This window comes from Pseudophryne corroboree, chromosome 10, assembly GCF_028390025.1.
Source record: "Pseudophryne corroboree isolate aPseCor3 chromosome 10, aPseCor3.hap2, whole genome shotgun sequence".
Taxonomy (NCBI): Eukaryota; Metazoa; Chordata; class Amphibia; order Anura; family Myobatrachidae; genus Pseudophryne; species Pseudophryne corroboree.
Window position 1 is genome coordinate 290,641,066 of NC_086453.1, and position 14,555 is coordinate 290,655,620.

Consider the following 14,555-nt stretch of genomic DNA (forward strand, 5'->3'; position numbering starts at 1 on the left):
GATAAGACATGTTTGGCCTAGGGGTGCCATGAATAAAATTCAGATACTCTAGGATGCCATGATTAAAAAAGTTTGGGAACCACTGTGCTAGTGAGCAGGGGACTATGGAAAGTCTACAGCTCTGGGAAGTGGGAACATGAGAGGGGCAGAAGAGGTCCTTTCCTTGACAGTGCTGATGTGGGGTTATGGCTCCAGTTAGACTGGCTGAAGGCTGGCAGAGGTTCAGCTGCAAATGGATTGTGACGTCTCTATGACTTCACCAACCGGTACATTCTGATAATGTGTGTACCAGCCAACAACAGGAGGACACTGAGCTCAGTTCCCTACCACGTGGGTAGAGGAGTAAAGAGCGTGGCTCAGCATCCAGGACTGTGCATGTAAGTGACTGAGGCAAGGATGCTGGTGAGGAATACTGTGTAATTTGTAGGCATGTGTTCACAAAGTTCCTCACTAACCCCCAACCAATGACTAGTGAGCTGATAAGTAGAGAATAAGAATGGTTTACGTAATGACTACTTCATCTGAGATTAGGCACTTTTATTAATTTATACACTGTCTCTTTAATAAGGAAATATAAGCTATTTATTTGTTCATTTCAATTGGGCTTTGGACACCCCCCTCTGGGGTTGTATGTTATCTAATGGACAATTGAACCTGTGTGCTTACAGAGCTGTATCAGCAGAAAAGGATGAGAGGCATTACCAGTGCAGCCTTTGCCGTCAGCATCCAGCCTGTAGCCGGGTTTGCAGTTGCATAGGAAGGAGCCAAGAAGGTTCTCGCAGACCTGGTTACATCCTCCGTTGTTCAGAAGACATTCATCCACATCTAGGCAGAAATATAACTGCATTAGTGATGGACAGACACCATACAAACCATACCACCAACAGCCGCTGTAAAATCTAAAGCTTGTAGTCTTTGAAAATGTTTTTGAATAGCTAAATGAGGACCAACATCTCTTCCATGTGGCACCCTTTCCAGCATTGGAGTTAATCTTTGTGAACCTACTGTATGCTTTGTGCTTTACACAAGCAAACTTTTTTTGCGGGGTCCTTACCACAATCGGACTATATTTTTAAAAAAGCCATGCTCTATACTTTCTGCTCTGTGTACACGCAGTAGTGGATCTTGCTACGGGCAAGCAGGATTTTTGTCCAGGGCGCCGCCTTCTGGAGATGCTGTGCGGTGCGCGATGAAGTCATTGCGCACCGCACTGCATTGTGGGAGTGGCACATAGACACTAGAGGTCATACTTGACCTTTAGTGTCTATGCGGTGCTATGGGAGAGACGTCTTGACGTCTCTCCCATAGATCTGAGGAGCGGCGCCGGCGGCTGGAGACAGAGGGCAGCAGCGGTCGGGAAGCAGGAACGGGGATTGTGAGTATTAATTTATTTTTTTATTTTTTTTGTAAGCGGCGCAACTAGGGGGCACAAGTCTACAAGGGGCAATACTACTGGGGGCAAAACTCTACAGCGGGCACAGTACTGGGGGGAATACTACTGTGGGCACAGCTACTGAGGGCACAGCTACAGGGAGCATAACTGACCACGCCCCTTCTCCATGAAACCACACCCCTATTTTTTTCACCCTGGGCGCCACAAGGTCTAGATCCGGCTCTGTGTACAGTCACGCACAGGAACTCCTGTCTGCCTTAAAGCTGTTCAGTGACCGCATTCCTGGCCAGGGGTAAATGTAAGTCCCTTTCATTTCCTCCCAACTTTTAACTCTTTTGTTAATGATTTATAGATCTGTATATATGATTCTCTCATTTGCTTTAAAGGTGTCTCAGGATTTCACGTTACCAAATGCACCATCCACCTTGTTTTGTTAGCAATTGGAATAACTAGCAAGGCTTTTCACAAGGAAAACATGTACAGTGTACGCTCTCACCAAACAATCTAAAAACCTCTAGCTGTGAATTATTTAGACACAAAGAGAAGAACCTGGGTTATTGCCAGGGCAAGCCAGCACAATCCAGGTCCTGGCTCAGTGTGAGAGGGTCGACCTGGGTCGTGCCTATAAGGAGCTGATTGGTGTGCTCAGGAGTGCTTGGAGGACATCATCCAGTGTGAACGGTGATGACCTACAACCATCAGACGGTCAGAAGGAGTAAGTACATCTGAAACATGGCTTCAGCCCGCGTTCGGTATACCGGGTTGGACACAGGGTGAAGTTGGGTTTCAGTGTGAAAGTGGTACTGTGGTTAAAAGAACGTGGTGGATATATAACAATGTCCCTCCTGCATGACTTTACCTAGATAGTAAAAAGACTAGATGTGACTAAGCTATCTAGGATACACTACACAACATGCAGTAGACGGTGCAATGTCATGATGTAAGTGGAGGTGGAGTATGATGTCACCGAGGACATGGCCAAGATCAAAGAATGGGAGAATGTCAGGCACAAAAAAATATACCAGCAGTATGACAGCATAAAACTAAGTTGGACATATGGGACCCACTACACTTGGCACAATTAAACAATTAGAAACATGTTGCCTTTAGAAATTCCAAGATTTCACATCCAAGGAAACAATAATCAGTTATGCTAATTTTTCTGAGTGAAATAGCAAACAAAAGCATGAATATTTAATGACTTCCTTTTTACTAGACTGTAGACCAGGTTTTCCCAACCTCGGTCCTCAAAACACACTAACAGTCCAGGTTTTAGTGATATCCATGCTTGAGCACAGGTGACTTAGGGCCTAATTCAGATCTGATCGCTCCTCTGCGTTTCTGCAGAGGTCTGCGGTCAGATAGCTGCCGCCCATAGAGAGTGAAAACCTGCCCCGTACAAGTGTGCGAATGCATGCATACGCCATGCAAAAACTTCTCCAGACAGCGGACAGCTGCAAATCCGTTCGCAACTCACTCACCATCTAATGATTTTTCCAGCCTGTGCAGTCTGTGCGCAGCCCAGGACTTACTCCTACAGTGCAATACAAACAGGATGATCGGGGCCGGAGCTGACGTTACACACCACCACAGAAAACGCTTGGGAACGCCTGAGTTTTCCTGACACTCCCTGAAAACAGGCAGTTACCACCCCCCAAATGTCCGCTTCCTGTCAATCACTTTGCGTACACCTAGCGTTCAAAAAATTTTGCACCGTACTTTCGCAGTTTGGCCTTGTGTCCTGCATATTGCGATCCATACGCAGTCGTTTGATAATCGCCCATCATGCAAAATCGCACAACATCCATCAAGTCTGCATTAGGCCCTTAATTAGTACCTCAGTTAATTTGATTTAACAATCTGTGCTGAAGCCTGGATATCACTAAAACCTGCCCTGTTAGTGTGCCTTGAGGACCGAGGTTGGGAATGACCGCTGTAGACCTTTCACCTGCATTGTAAGACACTGGAGACCAACAACTTATGAGCTTGTCCAATATTCATGAGAATGCAGCCAAACAATTTACTATGAACTTAGGACATCGATGAGGCACCTCATGCCTCAGTGAGGTTACTAGGTCCGTTTAGGTTTTCTCTAGAATTTTTAGCTGAGACAGCTTGTTTTGCATTGCTACTAAATTGCCTATCAGGAGGTTCTCCTGAGCTTATTATGGAATAAAGAAGGCACATGCTCCAGATGTACAGGCAAGACAACACAAGTACACAAATAATTCTCTTTCCACCTACATTTTCAAATGTTTTTGACGCCTTTTTGGGTCAATCTGCAACTTAACTATACAGCACCTTTTACCAAGTATTTGATATATTACAATGGAGAGTCGGGATATGGTCGTTAGGTCGACACAACTTAGGTCGATAGTCATTAGGTCGACCACTGAAGGTCAACATGGGCACTAGGTCGACATGTACTAGGTCGACAGGTCAAAAGGTCGACATGAGTTTTTCCACTTTATTTCATTTTTTTGCAATTTTTGGACTTTTTCATACTTTACGATCCACGTGGACTACAATTGGGAATGGCAACCTGTGCCGAGCGCAGTGGTAGCAGAGCAAGGCACCTTGTCCGAAGCTCGCGAACCATGCAAGGGGACAAAGTGCACTAATTGGTCGACCTAATGACTGTTGACCTAAGTTGTGTCGACCCTACGACCCATACCCGGAGAGTCAATTACCATCACATCCACAGCCATCCAAATTGAGCCTGTAACCAGGGTAGCAGACACATTCGTAGCCCCCGGCATAGTTTGAACACTCTTGCTGACAGCAGGAGGCGCCGTTGGTGCACTCATCCGCATCTGCGTGGAAAACAAATCACATACTTTCGTCAAACCAGAGAGTTTATTACCACTATAAAAACCTAACATCTATTCCAAAGTTTATAGGTTCTCCCTACTAGAGAATGTGCAGAGTGGCAGGACTGTGTTAAGGACAATGGTGGCATCGGATGGGGCAGTTGCCAAGTCATATTAAGCAGTAAGGGCACAATAATAGGGAATACAGTATGTCTCTCAATAAACGTATCTTTTAAATGGCTTCTGACATCTGTGCATAGTGGAATCAGCCATGAGAAAGCAAAATGCGTCACGCCACAGTGATGTCACTATTTCCTACTGCACCGGATCCTTACTCAAGAAAGTCAGTGCGAGACCTATATTGGCTGCCTCTACTGTGGCCAATGTGTACACTGTCATATAACAGGTCTTTAGTGTTATCATTATTTTTATACTTGTTTAAATACATGTTTAGGCCAAATCAGCTAATAAAATTAATAATAAATTATATTTTTATACATAACTACTTTAAATATTAATCCTAAATATATTTGGCCCCTCTCCCCTACTGGTCCAAACTGCCAACATAGATAACTTCAAAGAAACATGTTGGAAGGAAATCACGGAATTTGCCAATGTATATTTTTAAACCAGTATTGTTCAACTTATTTCACTTGTTCATACACAAAAGACATTTTCATGTGATTCTGTTACGTTCTTCCAAAAATGCATTGTGGAAATGGCACCGCACTAGAATCACAGCATGGCCAGTACTAATATTACATGAACTATCCCATGTGAGGAGGCGTGTGTGGCTTTAATCCTCGCCAGTGAAGGTATGCTGTAAATCTTGGCAGAAAGCAAAGCTTGCGGTTAAAAATTCATCCTTGTAAAAGTGTAGACAGCCGGCAGGCTGACTTACTGTATCAGGAAATACCTTTGTCTTGATATTTACCATAAGCTTCAAAATGGAGTAAGGATATTAAAAAAAAAAAAAAAAAAAAAGATAAAGCGTCGATTAAGAAGGAGCATCAATATCCTTTCATCTGCAATATTCTCCAGGCGCATTCCGCAATAGATTTGTTAACTCACATGACCTCCAGCTGGATAGTTTTGGTTAAACAATTTCATTTAGCTGATGGCAGAGACTGTAACAGTCCAGTTAGCGCGTGATTGGATTCTAAATTGCAGTGTTTTATCTTGGAAATAATACAGTATAAGCCAGCTTAGAAAGCAGAAAATAAAAGAAGAATATGTGGGTTTCAGCCTAGACTCTACGTTTACACAGAACCAGCAGACACAGCATAAAGGCTGCAGCTCGGGGGTCCTTTTAGAGTGATGTGTGTGCCGGGAGAGTAACAGGCATGTCTCTCTATAGACACCTGGGATAGCAAGATAATCACATTAATGCATGTTAGCTAAATGTGGATGAATTCACCTGACAAAACAATCGTCAGTGCAAAAGGAGCTTCACAACATTACTCTGTGTTACCTCAGAACCCTGTGTATAACTCAGTCTGTGGATTCCTGCTGCCTTCATTCACCTCCTCACATCATGTCACTGCCCCTGTCACATGCAGCCCTGTCCTCACTAACATCATCCCTCATCTCCTGATATACTCTGTGCTGCTAGTAGACTCTGCTCCTCCCACTACATAGCTCTCAGTCTGTGGCTTCCGGCTACTTCCATCTTGACGTCATGAAGTAAATAAACAGGTACTCTGACCTTAGTTAAACTATAGTACCAACCAACCAGCTTATAATTGCCATGTTATTAGCGGAGTTTGGAAAATGACAGTTCTGAGCTGATTGGTTGGTACTTTATCTCTCTCCAAAGCTTTGTACAGTACTGTACATCTGCCCCCCCCCGACTGGAAATTGCATAGTGTAGTTTGGCGGGTATACAGGTTGACACTACATACTGTACACGGAAACACTATCGCTATGTAGACCATGACAGACACAGCAGCATACCTATGCACGTTTTTCCATCGGAATCCAGATCCAATCCCTGTGTACACAGGCACAGGGGCCCTGTACTGCTGTGACGGCATTCATGAGAACAGCCACCATTGTTTATTTCACAGCTGTTAATTATCTCCATTTCAATCCCTAGAACAGAAAAAATGATGTATATTTGCTAAGGTCATACAAGAACCTCACTAACCTGGTCATGTGGCTTATTCCTGTATACATTGTTTAACATTATGTTTTACAGCAAATATGGTCGTTACTCTGGTAACATGATGACGATAGTCCACTACTCTATTACCCTTTAGGGTGTCTTGATCTACTGTAGACGTGTGTGGCATCATATCCGATATTGCTGCTACAGTTAGAACATAAAGGTGGCACCTCAATGCTCCGCTCTAGCTGCCAGTGTGTCACGTTGTGTACAGTAGTGTAAGTAATCTCCCCATGGGCACTACAATAGACAAAGGTTCCTTAAGTGAACCCTGACTGACCCTGGAACTCTTCCATACTAGAGGGCTTGCTATGTAGTGGGTAGAGGGGATACAGTTGATAGGGAGGCACCAACTCTACCTGAAGCTGCAAGGAAGCACATCGCAACTGGCTTCTGGTACTGTATCTGTGGTTTCTGGTAAAGTATAGGGGTTATGGAGCAGTTAAAGTCCCATGCAGCACGTCCTAGCATCACGCCCCAGGACACTGAGGCTGTATGAGCCTGTCCTGAGTCTCCTGACATAGGGGGAGATGTACTTAGCAGTGATAAGAGTAGTGAAATGAGCCAGTGGAGAAGTTGCACTTGGCAACAGCTGCTCTGTATAATTTTAAACTATGCAAATTATAAATGTTACTTCAATGCTGCTTGGTTGCCATGGGCAACTTCTCCACTGGCTCACTTCTCCACTTTTTTCACTGCTTAGTACATCTCCCCCCTCAGACTTATAAACACCAAACACTTTCCTTATACGTTAACCGCTCATCATATCCCATTTACTGTCCAGGGAATTGTCCAGCATCAGACATAATAACACACACAAGATTTACAATTTGCCAGATGGGTGATGAGGATGAACTGCAGAAAGTTAAGATAATTATAGAGGTTGAGTATCCCATATCCAAATATCCGAAATACGGAATATCCTGAAATACGGACTGAGTGAGAGTGAGATAGTGAAACCTTTGTTTTTTGATGGCTCAATGTACACAAACTTTGTTTAATACACAAAGTTATTAAAAATATTGTATTAGATGACCTTCAGGCTGTGTGTATAAGGTGTATATGAAACATAAATGCATTCTGTGCTTAGACTTGGGTCCCCTCGCCATGATATCTCATTATGGTATGCAATTATTCCAAAATACGGAAAAATCCGATATCCAAAATACCTCTGGTCCCAAGCATTTTGGATAAGGGAGACTCAACCTGTATATGATTATACTACAATATATCTAGCCTTACAGCTTTGGCAGAATACTGTATAAGCATATGTGCATCTGCAGTGGTGCCGAGAGAGGGGGGAGAGGGTACAAATTACCTGGGACCAGGTCTGATGGAGGGGCCCAGGCCGACGCCTCCTGTGATTAGGCCATATCCCCTGAAAAGTACCTGGGCCTAGCCAGGCTCTCTACTGGCCTGGCTGGGAGGCATGCCATGCTCCTGTGAGTGGGTGCTTCTCACGTGCTAGACACGCCCACAAAGAGTGGCCATACACCCAGAAAGTTGTTGTACCGGGGCCCAGGATTTCTCTCGGCAGCCCTGTGCATCTGCAGTGTGGGAGTCACGTGACTTGTCCATGACACCAAGAGTTAACACATTATCAAATCAGGGAAGAAAATTATAAAATCACTGATTATATTCCCTCAGAGATTACAGAAACACACAGCTCCCTCTACACAATGAGAAATATATATGCGGCTATTAAAATATCAGTTCTTTTCCAGGAAAGTTTGTCAAAGCTGAACTCATTAAACAGTGGGGGAGACCAAGTCTTGCAGAGAGATAAAGCACCAACCAATCAGCTGCTGTCATTTTTCAAACACGGCCTGCAACATGGCAGATAGGAGATGATTGGCTAGTACTTTATGTCACACCAAGGCTTAATACATCTCTCCCATGGGGGCAGATGTATTAAGCCTGGAGAAGAGCTAAAGAAGTGATAAGTGCAAGGTGATAACGCACCAGCCAGTCAGCTCCTAACTGTAATTTTTCAAATCCGTAATGATTGGCTGGTGCGTTATCTCCCACTTCTAGGTGCTTTATCACTTCTTTATTCTTTCTCCAGGATAATACATTTGCCCCATTGTTTAATAAACATCCACTAAGGAAAAACATTATATATATTATACATACACACTCACTCACTCACACACTCACTCACACACTCACTCACACACTCACTCACTCACTCACTCACTCACACAGTTAATTTTGAGCTTATCAGAGCAGATAATATTATAAAATGTGTAACTTCACATAATCCTAAATTAAGAATAAGCAAAATTGTTAATTGCTTTCTTAAATATCCCCCTCTGAGAGCATACTGAGGAAAGTGATACAGGAAAACATGCTGCAATTGTGTATTTCCATCAGTAAGAGAACCAAATCTATCACAGCCAACCCCTCTGATTGCATGTAGCTGTTGGAGAAGTCTCTTCTACTTAAGTGCAACCGTCCCCCCTCTGGAATACTTACTGTAGCACTGTTTTCCATCAGCTCCCAATTCATACCCAGGACTGCAGCCGCAGTGATAGGAACCACGAGTGTTGAGACAGCTGTGTGCACACATGGCCAGGCCACTCTCGCATTCATTAATGTCTTTAAAAAGAAGCAGGGGACATCGCAGAAATTATTCATGTAAAAACAGGGTATTGATGCAAAAAAGAAATAAAACAATTCTGCCAAGAAAAGCATTGTCTGGCTGTGCAGAAATAGTTTCAGCTGTAAATGCTCTCTGGGCACTGTAAATGGGCTTATTAAGACTGGGTTACACACTTACCGTCCACCTCCTACTAGGAAGGTCCCATTAATCTTTCCATTGCCAATTAAGATCTCCTTGCAATTCTTGGAACCCTGGAGTAATAGTATTGTATTTTCATGGGCCTGTGTTATATAGCTGCCATAACCACATGACATTTACAGGGGGCGTAAACTGTGCAGATCATACACTGACAAAGTAGAACTAAAATAGAATTATCATATGGAAATATAGAATGTAGTTATTCATATACTTAGGGCAAACAAAAAGTGACGGGTTTTTTTTTTTATTGCTTTTTTTTTTTTAGATCTCTAACTTCGGGGATGGTTTTTTACACATTGTAGACTAGAACAAATATGACTGTCCCTGGGATGGCTGTCCCCTTATGTGAACTTTCAGTTCTCCCCAGAGATGTACAGAACTTGCATGGGCCCCCATATGCAATCACTGCAACAGCCCCTCTAATCCGGAGTCACCTAACATCCCAACCTGGTGACCGTGGTTAGAATTGGGGGAATAGATTACAGGTTACTGAGGGTACAAAGGCTAAATGTACTGAATACTTTACTTTTACATTACATTCAGGGCCGGTTCTAGCCCTTGTGGCGCCCCGGGCGAAAATAGGTGTGTGGCTTCATAAAGGGGCGTGGTCAGTTATGCCCCCTGTAGAGTTGTGCCCCCATTTGTGCCCCCAGTAGAGTTGTGCCCCTGTTTGTGCCCCCCAGTAGAGTTGTGCCCCAGCAGTATTGCCCCCAGTAGAGTTGCGCCCCCGTTTGTGCCCCCAGTAGAGTTGTGCAGCTTACAAAAATAAAAATAAAAAAAATAAATGAATATTCACCATCCCCGATCCTGATTCCCGACCGCCGGCGCCGCTCCTCTGATCTATGGGAGAGACTCCCATAGCACAGCATAGACACTAGAGGTAAATTATGACCCCTAGCGTCTATATGCTGGTCCCACAATGCCGTGTGGTGCGCACCGCACAGCACCAGGGGGCACCACCAGTAGCGGATCTTGCCACGGCAGCAGCATCCTCCCGATGGTGGCGGCACCTCGGGCAAAAATTCTGTGTGCCCGTAGCAAGATCCGCTACGGATTACATTATACTGTTTATATCAACAGTGTTACAACAACACAGTCAATGTATCATGGAGGCCCATTATTTACTGCTCCAAAGTCCTGCAGCATTGGTGGACAAACAGAACACCCATTCACGCTCCATGGTGAAACGCGTTGCAGAAATACAAGACCTTTTAATTTATGTTTTATCTGTATCATCCCAATTATTTTTTTTTTATCATGTTATACTGTGATTCAACAAATGTTTTTATTCATTATTATAGTTCATTAAATGTTATTTCATTTCATGTAATTGGTTTTATATGCATTACTGTGTCATATAAACCCACTTCTTCACCAAACCCAGCCAAATCTCATCCTAAACCTCTGTTCCACGCTCTCTATGTACCCCATCTGTCTCACCCCTGTCTGTCTACCCTCCCCTTTAGAATGTAAGCTCTCACGAGCAGGGCCCTCTTCCCTCATGTGCTTACCCTTTTCTTACTTTAATAATCTTCAGCTGCACCAAATCCAGCAGTCTTCTGCCACCTGATACTTATTCCAGTGTCATCTGCTGATGTAGCTATGTTTATTTACCCTGTACTTGTCCCATATTGTCAACTGAAAGTTGCTGTTTTCCTGCTTGATTATTTGTTTATGTACTCTGTAATTGGGCGCTGCGGAACCCTTGTGGCGCCATATAAATAAAGGATAATAATAATAATAATAATAATAATAATAATAATATAGTGAGAACAGTTTTAGACCTTTTAATCTGTCTCTGCATGACATCATGGTTATGTATCTTGTACAGTGCACTTCATTACAAATAAATAAATAAATAATTTATTTATTTTTAATATCAATTGTCATTGGGCAATTCCTGTTTATACAAAGCTCACCTTACTGGTGAGTAAAGGGATTGGTTCCACCACACATTCACCTGTAGATTACTGATCCATTTCAAACGTCCTCAATTAGATCATTCATCGAATGCATTATCACTGATGGGCTTTTTACGGCCCCCATGATGAATAGGACCCTAAGAGATGCGTTCTACCATTCATATATGTGTTTGCAGACTTAGCTGTAAATTACCCTTCCAGTGCTAGAGAAAACCTTGTTCTCATTTTTGTTGCTACTAGGAGGCATTCAATAATAGGGCAGTCAGTAGGGGTGGTCACAGACAGCAGATTTTGTGATAGTCTGTGGGGGGGGGGATTCAAATGTTATTACAGGTACCAGGGCCGGTTCAAGCCCGCTCTGCGCCACGAGCAGGAAACGGGGCGTGGCTTAATACAGGGGGCGTGGTCAGTTACGCCCCCTGTACATTAGTAGCGCCGCTTGAATGCTGAGCGGTGCGCGATGACGTCATCGCGCACCGCACAGCAAAAGGTCCTCTCCACGAAGGGAAACTAGACGCTACGCGTCTAGTTCCCTTCGTGGAGAGGACCTTTGCTGTGCGCGATGACGTCATCTCGCACCGCTCAGCAAAGGTACTCTCCACGAAGGGAAACTAGACGCGTAGGAGGCACAGACGGGGGACACAGCGGGCAGCGGAGGGCACAGCAGTGGCGGATCTTGCCATGGTGCGGCGCCCTCCGGATGGCGCCAGCGCCCTCCGGAAGGCGGCGCCCCGGGCAAAAGTCCTGCTTGCCCGTGGCAAGATCCGGTACTGACGGGTACCCGCATCCGCCGGCAGCTATTCAAATGTTGCTGCCGACAAGCGTGATATCTCCATTTCAGCTCACTACCTCCGGAGGTAGCAAGCTGAAATGCGCAAAAAGTGACCCGTTTGGGCGCACAAATTGGATTTTTTTGCATCGCACCCATTCGGCTAAACCCGACTGAAATGAGCGCAATCAGTGCGATAACAGGGGACAATTGAATTATGCAAATAAGATGCACATATAGGGGCAGATGTACTAAGCACTGGAGAGAGATCAAGTATCAACCAACCAGCTCCTAAAACGTTTCAAACAGAGCCTGTAACATGGCAGTTAGGAGCGGATTGGCTGGTACTTTATCTGTCACCACTCTCTCTCTTTCGAAGGTTTAGTACAACTCCCCCTTTGAGACCAAAAGACATTCCCTGTGGCCGAGTCATACAGGAGAACCTGGTGGGCTGATTAGGGCTATTAGGGGTGACAAGAGCCACAATGTATATGGATACATCTTGTATGTATGTACAGTGTGTGTGTGTGTGTGTGTGTGTGTGTGTGTGTGTGTGTGTGTGTGTGTGTGTGTGGGACGGGGGGTGTAGGGTTCATTGTGATTGTTCCTACGTTCTGAATTGGTTGTTTTTTTCTTGGTAATAACTACAGTGGGTATCATCTGATAATGCATTAATAACAATGATTGTGCTAATTTGTGTATAGGGAATGTTTTGTAGCAACACATATGGATAAATGGGATTTTATCATCACATAATGTTCTGAATTCCTGAGTCATCTCTTTATTGGAGGTTACTGTGCATCTTAGTATAACATGTAGCCAACATATAATGCTGTTCATATACTGCAGTGGTTCCTAACCGCGATCCTCAAGTACCCCCAACCGTTCATACTTTCCAGGTCTCCTCACAGGATTGCAAGTGAAATAATTAGCTCCACCTGTGGGTCTTTCAAAATGTGTCAGTGAGTAATGAATACACCTGTTCAACTTCTAGGTGACCTGCAAAACATGAACTGTTGGGGGTACTTGAGGACAGTGGTTGGGAACCACTGATATAATGAATCAGTGATGGACCCATAGATCTACATTTCTTGGTGGGCATCTGTATACTCCATCAGGAACATTTTATTCTGTGTTTATGAGGAGGGGGACAGAGGGGGAGGAGATTCTGAAAACCAACATTCCAAATAAAAAAAACAACCAGCCATTATGGCTCAGCTTCTCTAAGCAGAACAAAGTCCCTGCGGAGAGCACATTGTATGCACCACCGCTTTCTATATCCAATGAGGGTTGCTGTCAGAGGAACCCAGGTGGTTATGTGTAAAGCTTATCAATTACAGGGGTCCGGATCAGGTAACGTACCTTCACAAGTCTTGCCGTCGGCTGCCAGCCTGTATCCAGGGTGACAGATACATTTACTACGGCCACCATCGTTGGTGCATTGGTGCATGCAGCCTCCATTCCTGGTTGCACATGGGTTGCTTACTGTTGATACATATTGAACCAATTATACAGGAATTTTCTACAAACCTCCTAGAAACATGAGACTACTCTGTCGCTACAGTGAGAATATAAATGTTGAAGGTAATTTGAAATAACAGTAAAATAAAACAAAAATGGCCTACAGTATTAACAAAAGTTGCAAATGAACATGAAAAATGACCCGTGTCCTTGTGTATAAAGTCTGTTTCCAATCACTGAAAAGAAAAGGATGTTTCAAACCAATAAACAGATCTGTAGGAGCTCTTACAAAGGACACAAAACTCCAGAGCTGTTAGTGTCCAAGTGCAGCTGGTTATCTAATAGACAACCTAGGTTCCTGCATAGAATCCAGTGGGCACAGAGGGACCTGGATGATACATGTTTAGGTGTATTTTTTTGGAAGGGGTAGGGGGGGCAAACAGGGGAGAAGAGATTCAAATTCAGCATCTTGCCTAGTGCTCAAGTGATGTGACTAGTTACTAGTGATGTGATAGGCTGCATATTGGTTCAGCCCTCAAAATGTTCCTCCTCCACCATATGTAGTGGTCAGGTACACCGTAAATGATGAAATGATACCAGTGCCGTAACTAGGTGTGTGCTGAAGGTGCCTTGCCCACAGCGCAAATGGGTGCACCATCTGGAAGCACCCCCCCCCCCCCTGCATGGCCGTTAATTCCAGTCAGTCACTACTGAAAGTCCCGCCACCCTCCCTGAATCCTGCTGCCTCTGCAAGGGACTGAGAGCTCACACCTTCCCCCTTGCTCCATCCCTGACTCTCACCGTCGCCATCCCTGAGTCCCGCCACCGCCGTCCCCGAGTCCCGCCATCGCCATCCCCGAGTCCCGCTGGCGCCGCCTGTCTCCTGCCACCTCTGCAAAGGACTCTGGAGCATTTCCGCAGCCGCCAGCTCCCGGACCTGATGAGTGTCTCGTCCTCTTCTGAATGTCGGATCCCCGGTGAGTAACACACACACACACACACACACACACACACACACACACACACACACAGAGTCTCTCGTGTGAAAAAAGGGGGGAATGCCTGCCTAACGTGTAAAAAAAGGGGGACTCTGCTGTACCAGCCGTACTGTGTAAAAGGGAGCTCTACCTAACGTAATGTGTAAACGGGAGCTCTGGCTAACGTAATGTGTAAAAGGGAGCTCTGTGGCCACGCCCCTTCCCCATGACGCCACTCCCCTATATTTTTGGCATGGAC

At 44.6% G+C, this 14,555-nt stretch overlaps 1 protein-coding gene across 3 annotated transcripts in view; it reads right to left on the reverse strand.

The window, feature by feature from the left end:
• The window catches only part of MEGF6 (multiple EGF like domains 6), a 225,973-nt gene that overhangs the window by 151,611 nt on the left and 59,807 nt on the right, over window positions 1-14,555 (reverse strand). For all 3 annotated transcript variants that reach the window (XM_063943353.1, XM_063943351.1, XM_063943352.1), the window contains exons 4-8: window positions 13,221-13,343; window positions 8,843-8,965; window positions 6,157-6,294; window positions 4,084-4,206; window positions 703-825 (exon numbers count right to left, since the gene is read on the reverse strand). In XM_063943353.1, the coding sequence (XP_063799423.1) occupies window positions 703-825; window positions 4,084-4,206; window positions 6,157-6,294; window positions 8,843-8,965; window positions 13,221-13,343 (630 nt within the window). The remainder of the gene's footprint in view (window positions 1-702; window positions 826-4,083; window positions 4,207-6,156; window positions 6,295-8,842; window positions 8,966-13,220; window positions 13,344-14,555) is intronic.